Genomic DNA, 27,835 nt, shown 5'->3' with positions numbered 1-27,835 from the left:
AGAAATTATCTTTTCCCTTCTGCAAACTGGCACCGTTTTGTGTGTTTGATTTCTGCCCAAGTGCTTGAGAAAAGCTTTAAGCACAATTATGCCTAGAAGCCAGGAATGCGTCATGCTCCGTGAGGTCTGAAACTGTTAACATAGGTCTGAAGTAGCACTGACTATTAATCTGCCAGAGCTTTCCTATATGACTTGAAAGTTTGTTGGGTTTTTTTTTTGTTTTTTTTAACTAGAATTCACATACAGTGTTTCTGAGTAGTTTCAAACTCAAAAAACAAGATAATTATCCTCAAGTTTTGCCACTGGAACACTTTTCGTAGAGTTGAGTTTAATTAATGAAAAGTAATGGTTGATAGATGTATACTCTATATATGCTCAGGGATCTCAGGAGTATCCACAATAAGCTGTAAGACTCAGGTTCCTGGTGAGTATGTTTTGGCTAGTTAGCCTACACCCCCCCACCCCCCCACCCCCTCCTCCTGCCACAACCCTCCTCCCAGTCCCTTCACAGGACTCTATACAGCCAGCTAACATCAGCTAACACACAGCTGTTCCACTGCTGACACTATGTTGCCTTGCTGTAAGCCGACAGCTTAGCACCTTACTGTCACGTTGCTGTCGATAATTTCTATTTGTTGGTTGTTTATTTGGGAACTGTCAGTGTCACCCTGTTTCTCAACTCCGGTCCTACCAGGTTGAACGCTGCTTCAGGTTGCTTTCGCGGATTTTCTTTGCGGCGCGTTGTAACACTTTAGAAAGGGGCGCAGAATAACTAAGCATATGACTTCACATTCAAAATGATACAGTATTGAGTTGCTAAATGACTGCATCCCCTGTTGTAAAGTGTTACAACCACATTATAAAGTGCCTTAGAAGGTCAGTTAAAGTTAACACTATATTTGGGTATGATTTCTTCAGGTTTCTTGAGGTGTAGAGGAAAAAAGAATATAGTATCTTGCCTAAATCATCATAAATGTATTTCTATTACTTTCCATGGCAGATCACTGATTCTCACTGTTCAATCAAATCCTCAGTTTATACTTCTGGTATAAGGTGTGATGTACTATATATGACTCTTGGCAAAGAGCTTTGAACACCAGCTGGTGAAAACCCCTTTGCTTGAAAAGCACCTTACAGTGTGTGTTAGTAGCCAACAGCGCTCTGGCTTTGTGTTTATATGTGTTGGGTTTTTTTTTTTTATGGCTTTTTTGACTTGCTGAGAAGAATGTGTATTTGCTGTCATCACTCAGTGAATGTCTGTGGGGCTTAATTTTCTGTTTGTTTGCTTCTCACCCCAGGTGATGAGCTGGCAAAGACCAGAATGCCAACATCTTATGAGTGAGTATGAGAGGAAAAAGTCCAAATTCCTTCGTATCTCATGTCTGCGGACACTGCCAAGAGTAAGACATAGAAGTGCTCATGACTGCCTCTCCCTCTCTCTCTCTCTCTCTCTCTCTCTCTCTCTCTCTCTCTCTCTCTCTCTCTCTCTCTCTCTCTCTCTCTCTCTCTCTTGCTCTCGCTCTCTCTCGCTCTCTCGCTCTCTCTCTCTCTCTCTCTCTCTCTCTCTCTCTCTCTCTCTCTCTCTCTCTCTCTCTCTCTCTCTCTCTCTCTCTCTCTCTCTCTCTCTTTCTCTCTGTCTGGCAGACTGACCAATAATGACCTTCTGTCTCTGGACCCATTCAGCCCGACCCTTGCAGGCTCCTCCTCCTCTGTGTCCTCATCAACAGGTAAACCCTACTGACAATGTATTTTATCCTGATTCCTGTTTTTCATTGGTTGCCGTGCCTCGCTACCTTAATATGTAAATATATCACCAACAAGAGGTTAAGGGGAAAAAATAACATCTCTTTTCTACAGAGCAACTCTGCTAAAAAGTATTTTGGGTTTAACTTAACTCTGTTGAGCCAGTCATTTCCACTCTTTCTCTTCCTTGATCCCACCATCTCTCTGTGCACTGTGCTGCCTCCCTTTCCCTCTCCCCCTTTTCTAGTTGCTCAGTTGGAAGTCTTTGCTCTTAGGGCAGCCCCAGATGGAGGCACTGACCCCTGAAGTCAACTGAATATCTGAATTAAAGTGGCAGCCATTTTCTATCCCAGACTGCAGTTTGTCTTTTGAACCATTTAACCCATCTCTCTCTATCTCTGTCTACCTATCGCTCTATGCTTGCTTACACACATAAATATTGGTTACTTAAAAGATTTACAGTTCCATATTATATGAGGTATTCCTGCCCCATATTTGTTTTATATGCATTTGCCTATTTTCAAATGTTTTTAATTCTATTCCCTCAGCAGATGTTTGAGTTTCAAGTTTTTGTATTTTAGGGTTCCTTTTAGGTTTATGCAATATATCGGGGTGATGGTGTGATTCTCATGGCTTTATGTGCATGACACCAGTGTTTAAACAGAGTGACGTTAGCGCTGACCCATTGCCTAGGCTAAGCGTAATCCACAGTTAATTGGCACCTAGTTGGGGTCAGGGGGTCGGCTATAAAGCCCACTGGCACGTATGTTGTCAAACAGTATCTTGTTACCGTCAAAGGTCCCAGCTTAAAAGTCAAAAGAGCATCGTAAAGTGCCCTGATTAAGATGCGGTGATGGAACTTAAGTCCCTGCTTATGGCCTGTTAAATCTCTCTGTGTACAGTGTGGAGGTATTACCAGCTCCTAATGCACACATGACACATTGAACTGGTGTGGGCCGCAAGTATTAATCTGCTGCCGAGTGAGGCAGACATTGTAAAAGCCTAAAAGGAAAAAAAAACTTTTTGTTTTGTTTTGGTCATGATTGATTTTCTGTACTCTTTTCCATCTGTTTTACACATTGTGTTGTTTTACACTTTACTTTTGCTTTTATTTCACTGCCATTGTCTAGGCCTGAGTTATTTGCTGTATTGTTTTGGTTTTATTCTACTGGTTATCCCATCCTATGTTTTTTACCTGCCCTCGTCAGACCTTGCCTCTATTTTCCTCTCAATCCCTCCGTCTCCGCCTCTTCCGATGAATGACTTAGACGTCTTTCTGCCAGAGGCACCAGGTAAAATGTGTGTGCCCCATTTATCAGACAGTATATCAATGAAAACCTTTCTGCAGAACTCGGCTTGACTCAAATTCATCAACTACTATTTTGCATGGTGTTTATTTTAGATTTTTACTAACCTTTCCTTTTTGTAAGTCTTTTGTCATGATGTTATTTTTCAGTCCAAATGTATGAGAGCTGAACTAACCTAAATGCAGATACTTTACATTGTTTAGTCAGACTGTATTAAGCTTTGAGTGTCGGGGCGCTCTGCGTGTCTAAAAGCAGTGTGTGAGGATTCAAAGATCCTCTCAATCAGAAGTAATCGCTTTGCACATTTATTGCTGACAACAGGATGCACTTTAGTTTCAAATATGCATGGTATTCCTGTCATGGCTTGATATCAAAATTGCCTAATGTGACAGAGTTTGCATGTAATTTCAACTCCCTGTGACTTACAACTGACCTGCATTAGTCCTCCTTTTGGATGTTACCACAAGAAAAACATTTCATCATCTGGAAAACTAAATAACAGTCACTAACTGAAGATTTAATACTGTGTAATAAGTAATGTTATTCCTGTGGTCTTGGACTAGAAGTCTAGATTTCTGTACAGGTGCAACTCTCTCGCAAAGCTAGAAACCAGTTGCACCAACTGTAAGCTCAATGCAGCCCAGTGATAATGTAAGTGGTTCCTATGTCCTGATGTATCAGTTCTAAAATATAAAAAATAACTAATTCTAAGTATGATGCAAGCTGTAAGGCAGCTGTAAATGAAGCATAGGGTTATAATTATTAGAAATAAAATTTGTTTTTCTGCGCATAAATGTTTTTTCAGCAATCCCAAACCACTTTGCAAGCAATAATAAAATGCTAGACTAGATTGGCATTAAAATTTTAGATGACGATGATGAAATCCCTTATTTACCAATCTGAATTTTTCATTCCAATCTAGTCCGCTACAATTTCAAATGTCCTGTAACAGCAAGCAATGCGTGTAATGACCGTATAACTGTCTTTAATTGTTAATTGGCTGCCCATCTTAGTAATCATTTCAAGTCCAAACTAGTCAAGGTCTCTCCTTTCTCCTCATGATGCAACAAAATTTCGTAACTAACTACTTACAAACTAACATACAGCTGTGATTTAATAGTAAGTACTTTACAGCTTAACATACTGTAAGAACAAAGTTAGTCTTAAGTGGTACAACCCAGGTCAGAAAACCAAAAATGATCTCATCAACTGACACTTTCTGGAGCTGCTCTCTTGACAATGAATAGGAGGCAAACTTTGTAGACACTTTGACAGTAACAGTGTCAGGAATATGGGCACATCTTTCTTTTCTGGTTTCTTTTCTAGTTCACAATCGTTGAACCAATCGCTCATTTAAACCTCAAACATCAAATACCACCTCACCTCAAACATCCTCTGTCCAAAAGGCCGGGTTCCTATTCCTTGTGTTAAGCAGAGCATTGCTCAAAAAGAGAAAGTGTGCTCAGTTGACTTTCCCTGGATATATATAACGCTTAAAAATCTTGGTTCTTTAGTTCATCTTAACAAAGCACAGGATGTGATGTAATGATCCCCTGTGCTATAATCCAGGGTGAGCATTCATACAGAAGCTCAGTTCAGATGCCAAATGAATGATGTACTGACTCATAAATGGTGACTATGCTGCTAACTGTCCAAGAGTCGCTTTTGTGTTTGTTTGGGACTGCAGATGTGTGATTAAATGTCTCAAAGGTTTACTGTCTATGCTCTGCTTTGCATTTGCCACCCCGTCCTGCTCTATCGAACACACCGCCCCCCTCAGCTGAGACGGTGCCGCAACAGGAGCGCTCTCCTCCCTTGGCAGAGAGCCAGCAATCCAAAGAAGTCTCCTCTTTCTCTTCGTCCACATCCTCTCCCTGGGACTCACCGGAAAACCCTTTCCAAGCACTCAAGCCCGTCCCAGCGCGGGCCCAGAGCGCCCCCATCACCCTGCCGGCCGAGCCGGTCGACCCCATCAAGAGCCCGGCCCCCGCCAGCCCTCCGAAGAGCGTGGACGCCTTCTCCTCCGTGTCGTGGTCCCAGAGTCAGTGGATCGCCTTCAACGATAGTTTCGCTCCGGCTCGCCGTCTGGGCTCGGGGTCGGCCGCGAAGGAGCTGCCGAGGCCCCCGTCCCACGCGGGCAGGTCGATGCGCTTCTTCTCTGATGACTCCACTGACCCCTACAGCAAAGTGGTGGGCAGCAGCGGGGTAAGAGAGGACAGCAGCCCCTGTTTCTCCGATGTCTTCTCTGTGATTACAGATAGGACAGTGGCAGCAGCTCCGTCAAGCAAAATATTCAATGGTAACACGATTACTGATGCTGCAGATATTTGCAGTTTTATGCCTGAGGTTTGGAGTTTTATTTTATTTACTTTAACTGTATGTTCTCATTTTTTGTTGATTTGTTTTGTGTTTGAAATTATGTTACATATTTTGTTAGAGAAGTATGTCGTTTTCCTTCATTTATTTCTGTATTTATTTTTTGCTTTAGAGACATACACTTATCTTACTCACTGCCTGGTTTGCAAAGAGTGTTTTGCTTTGCGTTGCTGTTTTGTAATATTCCTTTTGGAATGTGTTTTACTTGATTCTTGTTATGATTTTCAATTTTTATTGTTGCAGTTATGATTTTCATGACAGAGGTCTTGATGCATGATGTTTTTGCATCTACCTGAGTAAAATCCTTGTTATAACTCTATTGTAACGTGTGCGTGCGTTGTATTTGTTTCTTACTCGCCTGTTTAACTCGTTCTGTTTAACTATCACTGACCACTTCCTTGTGTTTGTCCTTGCAGTGCCAGCACCAAACCGACCCACCACCCCTCTGACAGCTGGAGCCCTGGTGCCTCCGCCACGCCCCTCCTCCAGGCCCAAACTCCCCACTGGGAAACTCACAGGCATCAATGAGATTGTGAGTAAATACAGGAACCCCATATGTGCAAGATTTATTCAAAAGATTCAGTATTGTGAAGAGTATTCCTGTTGCTAAGGTAATGCTACCATCCCGATTTGACTGATTGCAATCAATCAGGTCCGGCCGTTCAGCCCACCCAAGATGTCGAACGCCAGCCCTCCTCCTGCTGCGCCGCTGGCCCGGGCAGAGAGCTCCTCCTCCCTGTCCTCTAACGCCTCCATCAGTGCCAGCAACACCCCCACTGTCGGTAAGGACGTGCCCAAGCTGCCACACTTCCCCAGCTGACCAGCGCTCCCCTACTTCCCAGAGAATCTCCCCTTTCTTCTCCCCCGTCCATTAATTCTTGTTTTACTCCAGCTCCTTAAACTCCTCACCAACCTGCCACTTGCCCCTGTCTTTGCACCCGTTTTTTTCCCCTTCCTTTCCCTTCCCTTCCCTTCCCTTCCCTTCCCTCACCCCTCGTTCTTCTCCTTCCTTCACTCCTCTCCTTACAGGACCCGAGCATACCTATGCTCCCTTCCTCTCCTCTCCAGAGCCAGAGCTACTCTCTCCCTCTCCTCTCTTTCTGCTAAGCCAAAGTGAGTCTGCCTTTCCCAACTCCCGACTTTCTCTAAAAGACACTCCGTCCCATGCTGCTCACACTCATCGTCTCTACTCTGTCATCATTAAAGGCCTGTTAGCTTCTCGTTTATCTCTGTGCAGCCTTGTCAGCTTAGGGCTCACCTGTCACTATCACATCTAGAAACTGGCCTACTACTGTTGTTGCTCAGCATCATCTCACCTCACTTCTGGGTTTTGGTTTATCTCCTCTTTTCTTCTTTATGCATTTAATTTGCCGTGTAAAGAGGATGATGCGTTCATAGCGAAGCTGCCCACCTTTGAGAAGCGGTGTGAAACGCCAGCAGGTAGGGTTGTAGTTCATACAACAGGACTCTGCCCTCTGTTTAACTCATACTAACACCAGTCTCTTGGATGGGCTGGATGGATCACTGGATATTTGCATAGGAATGATCTCGTTCCTCTGACCGTGTCCTGGGTGCTCTCCATATTCACCTTTTCAACTTGTCTCTCACATCTGTCTCTCTGTCAACAGCATAACGGCATCAATTCCTAACATGGTTGAGTTTTGTTTGCAAAAGTAATGCAGTTTTAAATGTTACGTTTTGCTGACCTTCATTTTTGTACGCTATGTCTGTAATTGACTGACAAGTTTGAAGTCACTCTGACCTAATCTAATGGTACAACGTCTGTAGCATGTCCTTTCTTGGAATTTTACAAATGTACCTGATTTCTGTTTATTCCTAAAATAACAGAATGTACTGACCTGTGATGTATTTGAATGACTGGCTCAATGAAATGCAACAATATAAATATTCGTAATTGTATAATGCATCTTTGCATGATCAGACCCGAATTTTGGTGTGAACCTCTGACCGCATTGTCATGAAAGTCGGTATAATCAACAGAACTGCAACTTTTACATTTTCTTATTCTCAGGGACGTCTCGCGGTCCCAGCCCTGTGACCCTGGCATCCCAAGATGCTTTGCCCATTGCTGTGGCCTTCACAGAGTCAGTTAATGCTTACTTCAAAGGAGCTGATCCCACTAAGTGAGTCTCACATGACCTCCTGCTGCTCAAAGGCCCTACACGCATACACATTTTTGTCCATACTGGAGCTCCAAGTGTAACACACACTATATATTAAGACTTGCATACAGAACGTGTTGTATGTCACCCACCCACTACTGCTACACACAACTCACACACATAGTGGACCTCTGGCTGTGCCTCTTGCAGTAGCCCATCTCCCTCTCTCTGTGCGTGTGTGGAATGTTTTAGATTTGCGTTAGGCTGACACCATTCTTTCAGAGTGGATAACCTACATGGGGCAGATTATAGTCTGGGGCAGAGAAAACATACAGCCTTTTATTGGTTAACTGCTGTTAAATTGCTGCTGTGCAAAAGGCTTATTTTTGCAGGGATTAGCAAATGGAACATTTCATAAGCAATGCAGCGGAGACTCAGGGCGAGGTTGGGCCTCGCCGTGCACCATACCACCACAGCCTGGGACCCAGCTACACCAAGACTGGTCTAGCCCCAGACCTTGTTTAGATTAGTGAAACTGGACCTAAACTAGTACTAGACTTGTGCTGAGTAGTAGTATACAGATATATATTAAGACTGGCCGTAGTGGAGGTGCAGATGTGTTTACCCTGGAACCTAGAGCCTCTGTATTGGACTGGACCAGAGGACTAAAACAGGTTCAATATCTACTTTCAAGAGGCCTTGGTTAGACCTTTATAAAAAGATCAGACCAGATTAGTGGACTAAACACTAGCCGTCATTAGACCAAATATGTGAAGTGTAGCCTTGTACCCAGTTTCAGTAGTGCTGCTGACCCAAGACATAATTAATTTCCATGCATTTATATTCCACAGGTGCATTGTGAAGATCACAGGAGACATGACCCTGTCTTTCCCCATGGGCATCATCAAGGTGTTCACCACCAACCCCTCCCCCGCCGTGCTCACCTTCAAACTGAAGAACACCAGCAAGCTGGAGCAGATCCTCCCCAACCAACAGCTACTATACAGGTGAGGCAAAACATACAGGTGTACACTGCAAATGAAGACCCCTGTAGAGTTGATTAGACCAGAACAAGAGTCGTGGTAAAGTGAAAGAGGGGTTTGGCCAGGATGGGGGGGGTATGAGTTGAGAATCCAGGCAACGTAGCCCGCGTCAGTGAGAGGAAATTCAATTAGTATTCTGACATAAACCTATCATTAGGCTGCCAGGGAAATATTTTCCACCAGTCTTCAACAGTCAGGTTCTCAACAGCCCATGTCTCTTCTTGAAGACTTCACTCCCTAAAACAGCAAAGAGAAGTCGCACCAGCCTTCAAATAGCAGCTGTTTCATTTAGCATTCATTATTTTACCTCTTGTTAAAGCTTAACATAACATTAAGTTATTCCTTATCTGCAGACCATTGGTTAATTATTTCAGTAAAATGAACAGCATGTTTTTTTTTATCCACGCACACCCATTTGGTCTCAATCAAAGGTGCATACAGCATATTGTAGTTCACATGCAAGGACAACTTTCAAGATGTCACTTAATTTGTAGGTTAGGCTAGTTCCAATTTAAACAGTACAGACACCTGTCAAACTTCAAATCATTCCCTGAAAAATATGGAGAAGGTCTTTTTCTGTTTTGTTTTGGGGGGGGTTTTGTGTCTCGCTCTGGTTCCTCTGGGTTATCCCAAGACCACATGGCTGGACTAATTGAATCAAATGGAATTCATGATTTAATAGCTGGTCGGTTGTAACAGGGTCATTTTTTCCAAGCTATTGGAGCTTTACACACAAAGCCAAGAAGAGCAATGAATAATTGAGCCTCTGATCATTCCCCCTGTGTGTGTGTGTGACTGTGTTTGTCTTTTATCTAGTGATCCTTCCCAAAGTGACTCAAATTCCAAGGACTTCTGGTTCAACATGCAAGCACTGACGTCCTACCTCAGAAAAGCCTCAGATCAGAATCCTTCAGCTTCCTACTATAATGTGGACATCCTGAAATACCAGGTCAGTGAGCCAAAATCTAGCCTAAACATAATCCATATAGAATAACTTTATTTATATAGCGACGTCTGAAAACAACGTTGACAAAGTGCTTCACAATCAAGACAGATATGACACAAAAACAAAGTTATACAAGCAAAGAAGAAGACAGCAGCAAAAAATCACCCATTAGGGTGGGGGTGAGATACAAGAGTGAGGGGTGGGGGAAGGGAACTTGCATAGTTTAGTCTAGATTTGTGTACATGAACAGGTCACCCAACTTAGAAAATAGAGCCAAGACTAGTCTGTGATATTTAATTCCCTCTGGTTGGGGTGCAGGTTCAGCCAGCTAGTGTGACTCTCCTGGAGCGGGGGGAGGGGGGAGGTGTCAGTATCTTGCTCCAGGACACTTCAGCAGGTGTGGCCACGCAGGGGATGGAACCTCTGCCCTCTGGCTGGGGGGACGACCTCACTAACCCACTAGGTCATCCTGCCACCCCATGATGAAGCACCTCTTTTTGGAGCTTCTCTCTTGACAGTGAATAGGAGACTCACTTTATGTTCAGTACTTTAGGGGATTTTCTGGAGATATGGGGAAATGATCTGGTTTAGAAATGTCATGTCAGTCAGTCAATGGAGCAGCTCAAGAAACTTTCTGTTGATGGCATCATGGATCTTTCTTCCTCTTAATTCTGGTCTTGGGGGACAGCTGTTCATGTTCACAAAAAGTGGCTGAGCTTTCCAATACTATTAGAATAACATGAATTCTGTTTTTAACAAAAAAAAATTCGAATTTTTTGTTGTTGTTGTTGCTTTAGCACACCAAACCAGCAAAATATGTTTGTGTCAAAACTATAACAGCGGATTTGACCCACTGATTTGAACTTCCAAGTTTTGTATTACAAATTCCCACTAGAATATTCATTCATTGCAGGTGAGCCAGCGAGGATATTTTTGATACATCACTCTCATCGCTCAAAGTGGGACAATTATGCTGTACTCATGTGTTCAGGTGCTGTCTAATGGGATCCATTCCACTCCTCTTAACCTGGCCGTATACTGGAAGTGTGCCCCGAGCACTACAGACCTGCGGGTAGACTACCGCTACAACCCAGAGTCCATGGCCTCCCCCGGGCCGCTGGCCAGTGTCCAGATCTTAGTGCCTGTCGATGGAGGGGTCACCAACATGCAGTCTCTCCCCAACGCCATCTGGTGAGAAGTGGAGCTTGCCGCGTCAGCGGGAAGACAAAACTTGACTGTTGCATTGTGAAATACGGAAGAACGATTTTCCCTTGTCGAATAAATGTGTTATTTCATTCTTCCCTTTCAGGAATTCAGAGCAGAATAAATTTCTATGGAAGCTGAGTGACATCTCAGAAAAGTCTGAGAATGAAGGTAAAGGAATAAGTTCACAACTATATATATACTGTATATTCACATGTATCAAGGAAATTGATCATTGGCATATATATATATATTTTTTTCAATTTCATCAGCCATGAACGACTGCTTGTTTGGTTCCTAGTACTCATACAGTACATACAGTGTGTATGGTGAGGAAGAGAGCTGGATGGGGCGATGGGGGCAAGTGACTGTATTTGTGTGTGTTTGACCCCAGGCGCTGGGTCTCTGAGGGCCAAGTTTGAACTGTCAAGCGGCCCGTCGTCCCCCAACACCCTGGCAGTGCAGTTCATGAGCGAGGGGAGCACCCTGTCAGGAGTGGACATGGAGCTGCAGGGTGCTGGATACAGACTTTCTCTCAACAAGAAGAGATTTTCCACAGGTATGTAGTGCGGTTCTTCACCCGGACTTACCTGAATGCCAGCAAAGTGTTAAAAGTGTCTAAATTTCTTTATGTTTTTTTTTCTAGGACGCTATATGGCAGATTGCTGAGGCGGCCCACCACTCTGATTCTCAAGAATAAACTTCTCGCTTGAAAGAAAAGGTTGAATGTGCAAACTTTTGCGATGCCTCCTGAACTCCTGGATCCGTCTGAGCGCAGTCGTCTGAACGGGCTTTTACCTGGGACGCGAGAATCTCACTACAGTAAAGCAGCACTGAGTATTGAACACTGTTTAAAAAGAAAAGAAATAAAAGAAAACTTACGACAAGCTTTCAGGAAATGTATAGATATGAGATGAAGTCTAATGCTTTCTGATCAATTCTCACTTTTTGTATAGTCAGAAACAATTTATGGATTAGATATAAATCTATATTGTATTTGAAATCATAAAAAAGAAAGAAAAAAATGTGCACTAACAATCTTTCCGGCCATTTGTAGATGCTCTTTTTTTCCTCTCATTTTCATATTACAAGAGCCAATGAGGAATATAAAACAAAACGATTCTGGGTGGAAGAAGATTTCGAAGAGCAGAATTAACACTCGTCCCCTTCCCCCCCCACCCCTGCACTGTAAATATTAACACTGAATGCTCTGCTCTGCCAGACTCAACTCTCAACTCAGTCACATTTACTGATTTTGTCTTTTCTTCCTTGTGATTTCTCTCTATTTTGATCATGTGCAATGAAGCAATGAAGGTAGAATCTGTCTTAAACAATATGAGTCCTCTCTCACACACTTATGGCACAAGCTTGATTTAATGTCTTTAAAATAATTTTGAAGTGCTTTCAAACAAATGCAAAAAAAAAATCGGACCTCAGTGCCTCCTCTTAGTGTGGATCAACGGGCAACAAAAGTGTGTCAATGTTTTACCCAGATTTAGGTTTCCGGATTGAACCCACATTTCTCTGTGGGAAAATGCATGGGGTTTGTAAACAATCACCCCTAATGGGGTCTACGATCATCACAGGCTTTTTAAAGTTCGACATTTTGTTTCGTGTAAATTCCTGTTTCAGTTAAGGCTGGAATTTTTGAATTATTAAGCCGTTAATGTTCTTGAAGAAAAAAAAGAAAATGCTCAGAAATGTGCGGAAAAGATAAACATTGTGTCAAATGTTAGATGCTTTAAAAAAAAAAAAAACATTCAAAGGACATTACCCTTAATAAGTGTGAATGTAAAACTTCACCTGCATTCACCATAGACTTTTTTTTTTTTTTTTTTTTTGCTATCAAAATGTTAACGACACTCTTGTGCCCTATTAACGGAGAAATGTGCCTAATCTAACTTTTCTCTAATCCTTTTGTATACTACAGCACAGTTAAAGAGAATTGCACCATTCTTGTGCCAGTTGTGTTTTATACGCCTTTATTTGGATGTTGAAGGGAAAATGCCTCTCTCGCTTTATACAACCCAACTGTCTTCCAGAGATGAACGAGTCATGTTTGCCTTCTGCGACGAGGTTGTCATTGAACTCTTTTATAACTAGTCGTTTTCTATCTGATATCTGTCAATAGACCTCGATCTCTGATAAACCCACTGTGTAGTAGACGGTGTTGGGGAGCAGTAGCACAAACAAGGCCAAATGAATTATTGAAATGCCTTATCAAAAAAATACTCAACACTGAATAATCCAGTGTTGGTGACTGTGGTTAGATGTTATGGTGACACAATACTGCCATGTTTGGTTCCTGGTGCTGACCATATACAACAGTGAGTGTTCCTTCTTGTCTTATACTACCGGAGGGCTTCTGCTGTAGAGGCTGTTGTACTTCTCCTTGATGGAGCGAGGCAGACTTTATCTTACGGTTACATTGCATACAATTTAGAACGCATTTTCTATTGAACGTCTTCGCAGCGATGATCCTGTCACCGGTGTACATTGAATTGACTGATAAGTTGTACTGTGACAGCTGGGGATGTGACTAGTTGCGTGGAAACTGTGATTGCAAATCGACTAGACCTTTGGGTGCACCAGCAGGAGTTTCATGCGCGGTGCATCACACGGCCGACTAACCTCTCAGACAGGACTCGATGAAAAGAGCTTTTCACGTCGGGCTTATTTCTTACCCTTTCCTCAGTGCTATCAAACATGGCTCCCTTTTCTGATCATCGGTTTACAGGCGATTTAGTCTTGTGTGCCTCGACCCATCTCCATACTTCATTCACCTGATGTCTACCTTGGAAACTGATGGCTGATGATTTATTTGATTGCAGTCCTCATATCTGGCCAGGATGATTATATGTATTAGGGCATGGAATACTCTAAATCATCAGTTTTTTTTATGTTTTTCAATGTTTTGTATGATTCTTTTAATGGAGATCTGCACCTGGTTTAAGACTTAAGCCTTTAATAATGATGTAGAGGCAGATGCTGAAAGCTGAAATGGACGATGGGGATTTCCACTTCAGTTGTGTTTCTATAACTTAAATTTTGTATCTCACTTTGTACTTTAATCAGCCAAATGTTGTAAGGTTGTTCAAATTGAGGAGTTTATGTAAAATTCTGAAATTGTACCACCGGATTTTTGTAAAGTGAGAAATCAACATGCAAATTGGGATTATCTGTGTTCTCTGTCATCAAAGCTGACTCTTAATTATAACGATGTTTTCGGTGAGACAAGCCCAATACAGAAAGAGTACACAGCTTGTGTACTCGCATACAATAATAGCGAGCTGGTTCTTGCTGTCTCTACAAAACATTCAAAATAAATTTCCAAGGATCTTTTTTTTTTTTTTCTTTTTTTTTTTGGTCACTTTCACATTCTTACTTTATATGTTATATTGAACAGAGAGTTTTTAAAAAGCAAAATTGTGTAAATGATTCTCATGAAATGTACATTTTTACCAATATCTCAGCCACTTTTTGTCTTCACTTTATGATTTCTCATTGTGCCTGTATTAAATGTGTAATATATGAATATATACAAATATATGAAAATGACTACTTTAAATGTATTCTGTGTGATTTCTTTGAACCTGGTCATGGACATACAGTGCCATGGGTCTGTCATGTCATTCCAGTGCCGTATGAAAAGCTGTAAAACGTTCTGAATTAGTTTTCAGCAGATTCAGGCAGAGTTTAAAGAATAGTGTAGGTTCACATAATTGGGATAGTGTGTTAAGGTTATGTGAGTTAAAGATTGTTGATGATGGTGACAATATTTGAGCATGTCACATCTTTATTTAGGTCTTATGTGAGAAATGAAAGCTGCATGGAGAGAAGCAAGTATACCCTGATGCTTGAGCCATGGAGTTGACCTTGTTAATATGAATATGTGAGGATATGAGAGCAGTTTTTCCTCCAAAATTAGTGGAGAACTCTAACATGTGTACTGACCTGGCAGAGACGCGGTAACGTCCACCTCACTGGCCCCTGGTTCTGCCATTATCAGGTTTGTGTAGAAGAATGGAAAAGTACTGGCTGAGGAAGTAAGAACTCCATCATTACAGTCCAAGGCCCTCTCAACTTGTTGATTAAAGAGAGAATGCAAAGTGGAATTCATGACTGAACCTGAAGACTATACTGACTCTGCTCATGAGGTCTTGTACATCCCAGACTCAAACGTTGGCCCTTGCAATGCTAGACAATCAAAACATCAAATCTATTGCCAGATGTATAGAAAGTGTTTGTTTCACAGCCCCATAAAATCCATGTCTAAAGGTTTGTATTGGGCTATCTACTGACGTTCAGGATGATAGAGCATGAAAAAGGAGGTTGAGGACACCGTTACACATGTGGTACTAATGTACTGTTTGCCTCGGGAGAACCTCATGCAGCTCTGTGTATGTATTTGTGTGTGTGTGTGTGAGGATGTATGCATGACTGTGCGTACGCGCTCGGCACTACATCAACACCTTGTGCGTATTTACACACCCAGTCATGCCTTGTGTCCCTCCACAGGCTGACCTCCTCCTCCTCGCTATTTGAAATAAAGCCTCTGAGCTGCCTGTTCGCAGCCACATGTGTGAGCCATCAGCGTTGCCTTCACTTTTCCCCCGTCCACCTCGCTCAGTCGAGGAGGAGGAGATCTTAGGGTCCCCTGTGTGTGATGTTATTCTCTGAAAACCAAAGTGAGATATGTGAACTGAAGTCAAATCCAAGAGTTATGCCGGTCGACGTGAGACCTTTGTTTGGATGTTGTGTGAGCCAGGAGTTTTATGGAACTTAAGAGGATCTGTGAAGATAAAAGTGACTGAAAAAGCTTGAAAATAGAGATATCGTATACTGTTGATGTACTCTATAAAAATTGAAAGAGGTGTGGGGTAGAACGGGACGGCCTGTGGGAGACTGGGGTGTCGACTTGCACTGAGAAGCTGAACGTATCTGCCGTGGATCGAAGGGGTCTGGTGAAGCCAGCTGACGCCCAGTGTCTGGTATGGATTGGGAGAGCCTGGGTTCAGAACCGGCTCCGTGAAATGCCAGGAGCAGAGGGAGCATTTGGCCTTTGTTGTCCACCATCACACACATGTTTGTCCAAAGGCCCACCGGAGCCATAGAGTTGAGTTATTCTACAATCCAGAGAGCGAGCCCCACATCAGTAACATTTATGGACAATTTATAATTGATGTGCCCATTTGATCTCCCTCTTAAACATGAGGGAAACCATCTGAATAAACAAGGATGGTGTAAGTTTATTGCATTAATATGGATTTCTCTCCTCCTCTTCTCCTGCTCTCTCCAAAGCCCAGAAGACCTCTTCAGAATAACTCAAACCCCGAACATGTCAGACTTGCATCCAAGGGAATCTCTCAGATTTTCCATAAGAGGAGCAGAACTCTCTAAATTGTTCCCCCTTGGCAATACAACTATGAACACGATGCAGTGTTATCACAATTGACAAGGAATTTGTTATTCCTATAAAAGGACTTGTGTTTATCTTGTATGTTGTATGTTATCTGGCTGGCACTGGCTGCTCACTAGCTTCGTCTTAAGTCATACTCTCATGAAGTTCTCCAGTTAAATCATAATCTTAACAGCACCACCGTTTCTATTTTCTCATTCTGTGTGGGCTCTATATAGCCACTCTTCACCACAATTAACCTTTTGCCCTGCAAACAAATTCTCACACTCCAAGCCCTTGTCTGGATCAAATCGTGTCCAAATGTCAGTTCTTCTTTCCATGGTTCACCAAATGGGAAGTAATCGTCCTTTAATTAGAGCGTCTTCCTGCCTCGTCTGGGGAATCCACCCTAACAAACCCTGAACATTAAATGGTTTATTTCCTGGACTTCAATTGTAGCTGGAAGTGATACAATTGACCATCTGCTGAAGAGAATTAAATCATGAATTCTGCTCTGGCTAGTTTCAGAGCTACCAGCTGTAGATGCTGTTGTGAGTCTTTTGCTCACACTCAGATTCAAGACACTGGGTCGGCTTATATGTGAAGCCTGGGGTCAGGGGAGCATGACGAACTGCCGTAATTGTATTTCTAGAAGTGAGCAGCTAACAACAGACAGAAACATATATAATACTATGTTTTATGTTTTGATTACCCCCCTCCTCTTGACCACTGCTGGAATGGTAAAATGAGTCACTGGAGGCTCTGGAAGTAGCAGCATTCCCATCCAGTGAAAAGACGCTCAGAGAGCCGTCCACTGGCACACTACTCTGCCTTATCAGCCCTAGGGAGAGGGAGTGGACCCTTCCGTGCCATGTTCACAGAGGCACGTCACAGGCTATTTGTCATGGTAAGCATGTGTGTGTGTGTGTGTGTGTGTGTGTGTGTGTGTATGTGTGTGTGTTCGGGGGAGGGGATGACTGAGAAACGGTCACATCTTAATTCCTACGGTGCTTGTTTGCCCCCTCTCTATTGGGCTGGCAGGCTCTGCCCTCTCCCATTAAAATGACTCCTTCTGGGAATGTGACACAGGAGCACAGAATAACACAGTTCATAATAATTTGAAGATAATGTATGCATGGGACAAATCTTGTGCCTTTTTCCTGCAGAACACATATACATCCAAAGACTTCAAACCTGGGAGCCTACTGTGCAGTAGATAGTAATGGAGCTGTGTGTGTGTGTGTGTGTGTGTGTGTGTGTGCTTCTCCAAATCTCTTATTATCCTATCCTTTAGATGACATTATCTGTAAAGTCCCATCAGTGTCTAACACAGAACTCTCATAATAAGTATTATGTTGTTTTTGGGATATTGACGTGTTGCTGCTTTGTGACTAGTTCAGATAAAAAAAAAGTCAGCATGTTGGACAGATGTGCTTTTTAGGGATGGTGGCAGAGCTGAAGTGAAATGAAGCATAGGCCCAGGGGATCAATACACCCCAGTGTGAGTCAACAGGACACACACACACAACATTCCCATTGGTTCCAGAGAGGAAATGTTCAGTTCATAAATATTTGGAGTTTGCTAATTGAAAGAATCTGTGGCGCTTCAATTCTGGGGGGTTCTTTAAACACCACGCTCTTATGGATTCTTTGTATAGTTATCTGTCCCTTTGTTCAGTAGTGCCAAGTGAAATGAGCTGAAGCTATGGTAAACACACAGACACACACACACATGCACACACACACACACGCACATTCACACAGGTTAAGTTGACCAGCCATTGGCAAACTGGCAACCCCGTGGTTGCTCCTCCATGAAGACCTTTTGTTTTGCTTAGCCATAAGCTGTGCATGATCGTCCTTTCCGATTGGTGGACTTGTTACACGCAATGCAGTCCGGATGTGCTTTTATGTAGGCAAATGCAAGCTGTCCTTTGGGAGAACAGCAGACTGCTATGAAATTCAACTGAAAAACATGTTTGCATGTCACTGTGTTTGCATTGGGAATTAATAATTCATGCGTATAGGTGTTTTTACTGTGGCAGAGACACACGACGAGCTATCCTGCAGACTGCTCTGCTGCAGCCAGTGGAAGACACTGACTGAATAGACTGTAGAATAGAATAGATTGGGAAACATAATTGTATTTAACAGATGTTAAAGAAATTTTGCTTAGTCACACAGGCATAAAAAAGTTAGAGAAATAAAATGAAACAAAGATACACAAATATACAGACAAAGGCATCAAATAGATGCAGACAAAGGTTATTGACCAACCGTCCTTGAAGCTTTTTGCACAGATCACCTCACTAGTCCAACAATCCCCCTAGTAGAGGGCAGAAAAATCAGATCGGATGAATGTTTCTATATATTTGTCCGGACTATTGGCACTCAAAGACAGCATCTTCATGGGAATGCTTGAAAAGATGAACACAGGGTTTTGTCCTTAAAAACTTTAGTCCTGTATGTTAAAGCACAAGAAACCTATGAGTTCTAACAACAATGCATGATAATTCGGCTCAAGATGACTTCCAGTTTCTCATAATTACTCATTGACAGTTGAATAGAGGAACTTCCAGCTTCAAACACCATCACAAGTCATGCAAGCAATTCAATTGATATGCATATCAAATCTGACATCCTACCAAGTAAGGCAAATATTTTACCACATTGGTAAAATATTTGCCTTACTTGGTAGGATGTCAGATTTGGGAGACTCCACCGACCCCCTGGGTCAAGTGGTTTGGTTCTTTCAGCAGGATGCCTGCGTGTTACGTGTGGTTTTTGCTCAGTGTTCAGCTCATTGAACCTCTGACTATAACATGTATAGCGTGATGTGTTTTTAAGCCCCTCCACTTAACATGCTAGACTGATTGTTCAACTATTGCAGCATGGGCTGTCGGTGATAAGTTATGCATAACAGTGCAGTTGGAGACGTGTCCATGTGAAATGATATTTGACAAGGTGGATTTCGGATCACGTTCGATGGTCTATGCGTGCAGGAACCTCCCTTTCTGCTTATTTCTCCTAACCTCTGCCCCTCCTCCCCTCTCCCCCTCCATCTCTCTCAGACAGACCTTAAACACACCAAATCCCCTCTCTTGAACTCTACATGGCACGTCATTCTCTCTGGGGGTTTGGCCTGATAACTGACTAAAATATTAACACTAGTGTTGATTGTAAATATCATTACAAGTATGTGTGTAATACAGTAAAATACAGCAACTACATCCTGGAATGATATTGTGCAAGGGTAAGTATGGGAGATCTGTCTCAAAAATGACAAATATATGTAATAAAATATATAGAAATATAAATGGAAAAAGATAAATAAATGCTACAATCCGCAAATATGTATAGAGCTGGCTAGTCATGTTGTACAGATTCAAAAAGTCATTTTCCTCATGTTAGCCACCCGTCCAACTTTTGTTGATTACAATCTGTGATCATCAGTGATTGCGAATGTTTCAACCTCTGTGTTGAAAAATAAGTTTTGTTATCATCAGACACATACGTTTCAATGACACCTACTACAATACCCATAAGCCTCACCAACTGCTCTTATGCTCTCCCGTTCATTCCACTGTCACTTTTTCCTCAGCACTGATGTGACCCAGTAGCTAGCTCTGTAAGCTCTAGTATCTTAATACCCTGCATGTCTTTTAGAAATAAATTTAATATTACCATATGAGTTTGATCCAGCCTACAGTATAAATAGGATATTTACATAGTGCAACAGTAGCTGGGATGAGGTATGCATTGGAAACTAGTGGTGACTCAAGACTCTTAATTTAAGACTCTAGTTGCAAAGATTATGACAACTGACTTGACCTATAGTTGCCTGCAATAAGACTCGAGGCCTACAACGTTTACAAAACACTACTTCACTTGAGATTTGGCTGCTTCAGGTCTGTCACACTGATCATAAACTATGACTACTGAGCGTGCATTCATGCATCATCCTCTCTCCTCCCCCTCCAGGAGGGAAGAATGTGTTTCAGACTAAAGACCTGGAGTGTTTGGATACATGAACGTTACTCCATGGTCCCTCATAAAGTGGAGAACCAGCTCATGACAGAATAGGTGTTTTGTTATTTTCATTCATATCAAAAGGTCAAAAGGGAGATTACGCACTTGACCCTTTGTCCTGCCACTGACAAAGTGCCCTCCTAGAAAGTGCTCAGCCATGATCAGCCAGTGTTTAGCATAAAACCTTTCTTGTTTATTGTAATTTACACTTCAAGGTGCAAGTGATTTTGGTAGAAAAATTATGTTTAAATCCCAACAGATATTTTTGAGCCAGACCTTTATAGAAAATACTTCTTTGCATTGTAACCATGTATTGTTAACTAAATTATTGGCCCGACATATGGAACAGATACAGTCAAAGGTTGTCAAAGGCAACACAATAAAGTACAATAAATCATATTTCCACTGTGGTCCTTGATGGGGATTTGGTGAGAGTATTAATGATAGAACATAATTCTCTCATAACTGCCACAGACATTTTTGTTTCTATGCTCCTGTCTATTAAGTCCAGACTGTATGAAACATAGTAGAAGCAGCTTTCTGCTTAGTGGTACATTCTGACTCCTTTGCCTTTAGCAATGGGATAGTGGGAGTCAGCATGACTGTGTTGGTTGCCAAGGAAACAAAGACGAAGGAAGAACAACTGCTGGCTGGCTCCAGATCCAGTCCAAAGGTTCTTCTCTGCAGGTGAACAGGCGAATGGAAGAAAGACAAGAGATGGACAAATAAGAGTTCAGCAGGTCAAAACAAAGGTCAAACAAAGCCACACGAACAGCAAAGATGTTTTCTGGTGTCAGGATATGTCAAGTCATCAAATAAGCATATCTGCACTTTAGCCAACAGTACCAGACTGTGTGAGTACTGTAGCACACTAAGCTATTGTATTTAAACAAGTCTATCCTGTGGTAGATCTTATATACCTGACTGGAGAAAGATGTGAGTTTTTATTATAAGTGCAGTCCAAAGCAAAAGACAAGTAGCCAATAAGGTTATGACAGCAGGGCGGTGTAGCATATCATGATTGACAGACACACCAACCACAGCTGAAATTTATGAGCATTTGACTGGTGGTGTAGGGTGGTGAAATCCATCACATGAGTTTTATTATGCTGCTGACTGAGGAGACGAGGTTTCACCGCACACAGACATTAGCTACCCCAATAAAGGATGAACCAGATTTATTCATGGCTGGTAATCTTCTGGTACTGGTGGGCTACTGTGATCTGCACAAGTCACATTTTCACAAGGTTACACTAGCTAAATGAGTAGAGAAAATGATCACAGTCCTATTTATTATTATCAATGTCAAATAACTTTAACTTGTTGATGTGGATCCTGTACAGCTGCAGTGAGACTGGACAAGTCTCTTTCAACCACAGCAGGACAGCTCTCATCACCTCCATCACCAGAAAGGTCCTGTTACAGAGACAGCTTTAACACTAATGCAGACCTACAGTACATGGTAGACATAATCATGGCTACATTTTGCCATGTGAAATTCTCATGAATCAGATTGAGATTGATAATCGGACGACAACCACACTGCATAAGAGATTTACAATTGGTTTATTGTGTTGCTGACCTGCCATGAATATCACCAAAATAGCTAAATATCCACTGGGCTGTCAAAACTTATGCGAGGCAAACAAGAGGCTGTCCGGTTCATGTCGAGTCTCTCCAGTGTCTTCCAGATCTTCCTCCTCTTCTATAGTGGCATCCAAAGACACAAAGATAGCCCACTCCAACATTAGGAAGGCTTCCACTCTGGTCCTTTTCAACTGCTGGAGTCAGAGAAGTGCAATATGTGTGTTAAGAATATAAATGAAAACAAAACTTTTAGTTACAAATATGTGTATGTTTCTGTAAATGATGTTACATTTATTTATATGATGGCTTACAGAACACAAGTAACACATTATTTATTTGTGGAGATATATTTGTGCTTCTGGTTTTTTTGCATTCAACAGTCTTAATACATATTTGTGGATTGTAGTATTTATCTTTTTCCATTTATATTTCTATTTATTTTATTACGTATATATTTGTCATTATTGAGACAGATCTCCTCCCATGAGTATGCTTAAACGTTTTAAAATTAAATTGCTCTGGGGGCGTCCTGGTGACTCAGTAGTCACAGTAACCATACCATGTAACCACGACGTCCGGTGTTCAAGTCTGGCCCAGGACCTTTGTCGCATGTCAACCCCCCCCCTCTCTCTCCCAATCTTTCCTGTCTGTCTCTACTTTCAACTATCTAATGTGGAAAATTGAGAAGTCCATCACAATTCAACAACACAGTATTACTTTGTGCAAATAGCCATAATCCAATAGTAATCTATTTGCCTACACGTGTTCATTCACACACGTTGAATGGGAGAACTTGCCATTAGAACAGTCAGAGACTGAACATGACTCTGATACTGTAGATAAACCAAGCTCTTAAGCAACAGGAATCAAGTGTCGGTTAACTTATAACTTATTACTTTCCGCCTTGGTTAGTTAGTGTCTTAATAGATATGCTCAGTGTTACTCAGTGTTCCCGTGGCTCTGTGTGAGTGGCTACACACAAAGCACCAAGCAGGTACACATCTTGGTCAGAACAACCCAGGGGATTCATGAAGCAACAAGAATTGCAAGTTTTCTGGAATAACATGATGAGGCAAAGCCCTCAAATGGAGACCAGAGGCGCTAGAAATCCTGTAATAGTCATCGGTGGGGCATCTGATGGCCTGACTCAGAATGACACTTCTGTCAGACCAAGTCCTGCTCGGTCAGACGGTGTGCTGGATGGTGAAAAGACTGGAGCCACTCTGCTGTTCTTTGGAATTTCTCTGGGCCTGCTGGGTATGGTGTTCATGGCCGTGGGCTGGCTTCATCATCCCAGCCACAGCTTCGAGTCGACCCAACTTCTGGGCCCCGTCCTGTTCTCTGTCGGAGGTGCCTTCATGCTTACCAGCGTCTGCAGGTTTGGGGTGATCTCCTGCCAGTGCTGCAGACAGAGGGACGAAGAGGAAGACGTAATGTCTAAGATGGAGCAGATACCAACAGGACATTCTCCTGTGTTTAATGGCGTCAGTCAGCCAATCATGTTCCATGGTGCCATGGTAATGCAAGATATTCCACCTCCATATGCCTCTGAAACCCTGGAAGTAAACCCAACCAGTGAGTTTCAACCAAGTGGCTCAGTGAATGGCATCCCTTTAACACGCCCTCCGCCGTACGACGTTGTGTGCGCTATAGATAATCCAGCATTCACAACAGAAGAAGACAGATCAACTCACAACACAGGAACAGAACAGAAGTAGCAGGTATGGAAAAGTCGTTACATACATGTCTGGATTGATGTGCGACTGTGCAACATGCCAGAGACCTGCTGGAGCAAAACATTGCTTAAACTTGTGCTGAACCTATGCCACATCAGCTTCATCAAGCATAAACTTTTAAGAACTGATGTTTTAGTACTGTTTAGGTCCTCAATTACCTACACATTACAGTGACCCTATGGTCTTAGAGGACAGGTACATGCATCACTTTTTCAATATGTCTTTTAGGGGAAAAATCCATTCATCCTCATGCCCAGCCGGACTTTTTACTGAGCACACAGCATGTTGACACTAGAGCAGATAAAACTATAGGCACAAAGTTAATGTGTAGTTGGATTACAGTGTGTTAGAAAACTAACTAACTTCTCACAATGCTCATCAAAACACCCAATATGACAGAGTTCATTTCTTATTAACCACAAGATCTATTTCCACTTGGCCAACAGTGTCTTTGGCCCATATTGGCCCCATATCAACTAGTCTCTGTAAAAACACTCAGCACTCTTCTATTGATTCTTAAAATGCTGTAATTTACTGTGCAACTTACTGCTGTGTGAACTGTATGCTACACAAATTCTGGTATTTAATTTTCTGTCTCAATAAATATTAACAAAACCCTCTTAGATAGTTCAAACAATTTGTGATTATGGAAAAAAAAAAAGTATCCCAAAGTTAGAATCCAGAGGGCCAAGGCTCTTGGTTGTGACAAAAAGCTATTGACAATGAACAGAGGACTGCCGTGAAGACTCAGAAGTTATTTACATCCAAATAAACTTTATGTCACAGTAATGGTCACAGTTAAGAACAAAATAAAGTTCCCATGTCCCCATAAAATCACCCTGCAGAGTGCTGACATTCACTGCAGAGCTATTGAGTCTTTCTAGCTTTGTGATACACTTTATTTTCAAAACCTTGACTGCACTGTCCAAGTTCATAGGTGCAACATCATATTAAATTAATTTTTGATATCTTTCCATAAAGGTAACACACCACTTGTATTAATTCATTTTTAGTTCATCTTAATAATTTCTCCCTTATTTCTGAACCAGTGAATCATAAACATAAGGGAAACATAATGTATTGTTATGATAAGTAATAAAAAGTTGCATTACTTTCAGCTAATTACAGAATCACAATTAGTTTGAAATTCAATCAGATATCCTTGGACAGACATTTTGGTAAACATGAAGCCACATTTCATTAATGGAAAGTTAACAGTTTTTGCTTTTTTATTGTTTTTAGCCAATTACTGACAGCGAGTTTCCAGGAAAGTAACACTTTAATCAAAACAGACAGCAGGAATAATATAGTTAACATGGGATAACTATAAACTGCTGCACTGATCATATGAACACATGCTCAGCTCACCAGCCCTCACTTATGTTGTCACAACTTCTGACCTGTTCAGGATGTTTCCAATGGATAATGCCAAATAGAGATGTGATCAAGGGGGGAATTGCTCAACCTCAGTGTTTTCTTTTAAAGCGTAGAGCACTGGGCTTCCTAATATGTGTTTTAAGCTTAACCAATTGGGCCTATGAACATTTGGATATTAGCCAGTTATTACATATCTCTAATGTCTATAAATATTACAGATCTAATTTCCCTGAAACGTGTGTGCTTTTGACCTCCCGCAGGACACAGGCAGAGGGGCAGAAGGATAAAAACCGATGTGATGAGGGGAGCAGCTCTCCCTGTCCACGTCCATTTGCTCATGAAGACATCTACTTTCACACGGACTATTTCACGTGAAGGCCTCATGAAACTTTTAGGGACTTGCTTGGGAGCAAATCCCTAAAAGTCCTGGACAGGGATCCATGCAGAGGCTTTCCAGCAAAACAAGGAATAGTTTAACTTCACGAATATTTAACTTCATAGTATAATGAATGTATAAGGATGACATAATTCTCCCCACAACTGTTATTATCACCTACAGTATACACAGTTATGTGATCCTATTATTCTCATATCTAACAACAAAAGTCTTCTAAGATGAGTTTCCTCGGGACAAAATCTTATCAGATGGAGGTCCGGGGTCTAATGCAGCTCTATCTGGGGTCCTTGACTTCCTTGACTGGTTTGGGAACCCTTGGCCTATACTAAACCAATTGATTTTGAAAAATGTAGAGATATACAGCATCAATAAACACATATTTATCCAACATGTGCTGTCACTCACTAGTTAAACACACCACTGTACATTCCCTTTAAATGTTGTCAGTGGGCTGTCAGTAGACAGCCAGTGCTGCCTGAAATAAGCATGGAGACACTGGACAGTTTTTATGCTCTATGCCGGGAGAAAATCAACATAGGTGAAGCATCTAAAGAGAAAAGTCATGATGGTCACTTACCTGTTGGTCACAATGTCCCACATATTGACAATATTGCCCATATTTAGCCTGGTGTTTAGGGAGACAATTCCAGGATCAAAAAGTCAAGGGACAATGCAACAAGCAAATATTATGTCCAAATCCCTGTCAAAATGTCATTTAGGAGAGAAACTGAACCCCATTGGCCCGTCCTGCACTCTGACCCCTCTGGAGATATACTTACAGTATGCATCTTAGAGGGATATAGAGACAAATAAAAGGGATATATATTTTTTTTAAAACAGAAGCAACAACAACAATAATGATAATACTAATACTAATACTACTACTACTAATAATAATAATCACAATCATAATAATAATAATAATAATAATGATGTAGACCTTGTAGACCTATGTCCTTCCCTTATTCAACAGAATCCAATAAATACATATTTTACAATTAGACTCTTAGACCCGTTTACACCTAGCCTGGTATCCAGCCCCTATGAATCGCAGTTTTCAGCACTCTTCGAATTTGCATGGCGATTCATAAGGATTTGAATGAATGAATGAATTATGAATCGCCATGCAAATTCGAAGTTGTGTTAAGTTGAGTGCTGAAAACTGCGATTCATAGGGGCTGGATACCAGGCTAGTTTAGACCCACTTCCCAGTGGATCACAGCCGGTGCCTGTTGAAGTCAGACTGTGTGTTAAGTGTCACATTATTGCCCGTTTTCCTGCTGGATCCACAGACCTCAGAACAGCACTTGAGGAGTTTATAGGCGTCTGTTTTCACACCCGGGATGCAGACGGTCAAACACGAGTGTGACTGAACCACACGGGGGCAGAAAGGCTGAGGAAATCAATACCTTCTCTCACTGGGTCAGGCTGGACAGTGTTGTCGGGGTAACTGTGGCTGCTGGGGTACACACTTTATATAACACAATAATGATAATAATGATAATAATAATAATAATAATGATAATAACAATAATGATAATAATAATGAATAAGCGTCATCATCAACAACCGCAACATCATCATTATTGTCATCATATAGCAGCATCATGATTAATATATGATTTACACTTCATTATTCTACATTACATTACTTTTCAGATAAAATCACAATTTTACCATTTTATAAACAAAAACAGGCAAAACATTTTTTTGTAGGCTACAATGTTTTAGCTGCTATAAACAAGTCGAGTAGGCTATAGGTTAATAATTAGTCATTTCTTTCTTCATAATTCATAACGGTCTCCTCGCCAATAAGCCTTCGATTATGTTTGACTCTGTAATGTAACGAGTCGAGTTATTTCGGTTATTTCTGTAAATGTTGTGGTGAGGAGTGAGACAAAAACAAATATTGGGTCAGTATGCAGCATAACATTCCCTACACCCGGAATGAAAACCCTGATTATCCTGATAAACAGCCAACAATTCACTCACAGTAAACTTTTCCTTTCGCAAATAATTTCAAAATCCACAGGATCTGGTGTAAATATTTATTCCTTATTAACCACGGAGAAGCAGAAATCTACTCGGATCTTTAAAGGGAGAAGGCATTGGGTTTATCAATATATAGGCCTACCAGACACATAAAAAAAGATAATAATAATAATAATAATAATGATAATAACAACAACAATAATAATGATGATAATAATAATAATAATAATAATCATAATAACTTTATGTTATACCTCGCCTCAGTCCACCGACATAAAAATACAGAAAAATATATAGGCTATAAAATGAAAATAAATAAATAAAATATTTGACAATATAGGCCTATTGGATTACCTGGCGGCACCTTTTTGAGGAAAATGCTTCATATAGGCTTTATATTTTCCGTAAAAACTTTGTCTCATAATGTCTGAAAGCGTCTCAAAATGCAGCACTGGCCATCTTCAAAATGACAAAAAATGTAGATTAACAAGCAAAAATATTTTCCTCGTCAGCACTGTAATGAATTTGGTGTTGTGTTCACTTGACGGATGAGAGCGGAGACCTGTTGCTGCCACAGC

The 27,835-nt window shown here is 41.5% G+C and overlaps 2 protein-coding genes across 2 annotated transcripts in view; both read left to right on the top strand.

Annotated features, from left to right (window-relative positions):
* Positions 1-14,309, top strand: part of fcho2 (FCH and mu domain containing endocytic adaptor 2) — a 41,770-nt gene extending 27,461 nt beyond the window's left edge. The window contains exons 16-28 of the mRNA XM_078286634.1: positions 380-424; positions 1,299-1,338; positions 1,645-1,727; positions 5,843-5,958; positions 6,079-6,208; positions 6,456-6,539; positions 7,459-7,570; positions 8,401-8,556; positions 9,409-9,541; positions 10,530-10,729; positions 10,848-10,912; positions 11,136-11,300; positions 11,388-14,309. Of these exons, the coding sequence (XP_078142760.1) occupies positions 380-424; positions 1,299-1,338; positions 1,645-1,727; positions 5,843-5,958; positions 6,079-6,208; positions 6,456-6,539; positions 7,459-7,570; positions 8,401-8,556; positions 9,409-9,541; positions 10,530-10,729; positions 10,848-10,912; positions 11,136-11,300; positions 11,388-11,410 (1,352 nt within the window). The 3' untranslated portion in view covers positions 11,411-14,309. The remainder of the gene's footprint in view (positions 1-379; positions 425-1,298; positions 1,339-1,644; positions 1,728-5,842; positions 5,959-6,078; positions 6,209-6,455; positions 6,540-7,458; positions 7,571-8,400; positions 8,557-9,408; positions 9,542-10,529; positions 10,730-10,847; positions 10,913-11,135; positions 11,301-11,387) is intronic.
* Positions 14,310-22,819: 8,510 nt separating this feature from the next.
* tmem174 (transmembrane protein 174) overlaps positions 22,820-27,835 on the top strand; it is a 12,205-nt gene continuing 7,189 nt past the window's right edge. Inside the window, exons 1-2 of the mRNA XM_078286147.1 lie at positions 22,820-23,397; positions 25,129-25,239. Of these exons, the coding sequence (XP_078142273.1) occupies positions 22,820-23,397; positions 25,129-25,239 (689 nt within the window). The remainder of the gene's footprint in view (positions 23,398-25,128; positions 25,240-27,835) is intronic.

The sequence above is a fragment of the Centroberyx gerrardi genome, chromosome 2 (genome assembly GCF_048128805.1).
Source record: "Centroberyx gerrardi isolate f3 chromosome 2, fCenGer3.hap1.cur.20231027, whole genome shotgun sequence".
NCBI classification, from domain to species: Eukaryota; Metazoa; Chordata; class Actinopteri; order Beryciformes; family Berycidae; genus Centroberyx; species Centroberyx gerrardi.
This window is presented reverse-complemented; position numbering and strand designations above follow the sequence as displayed.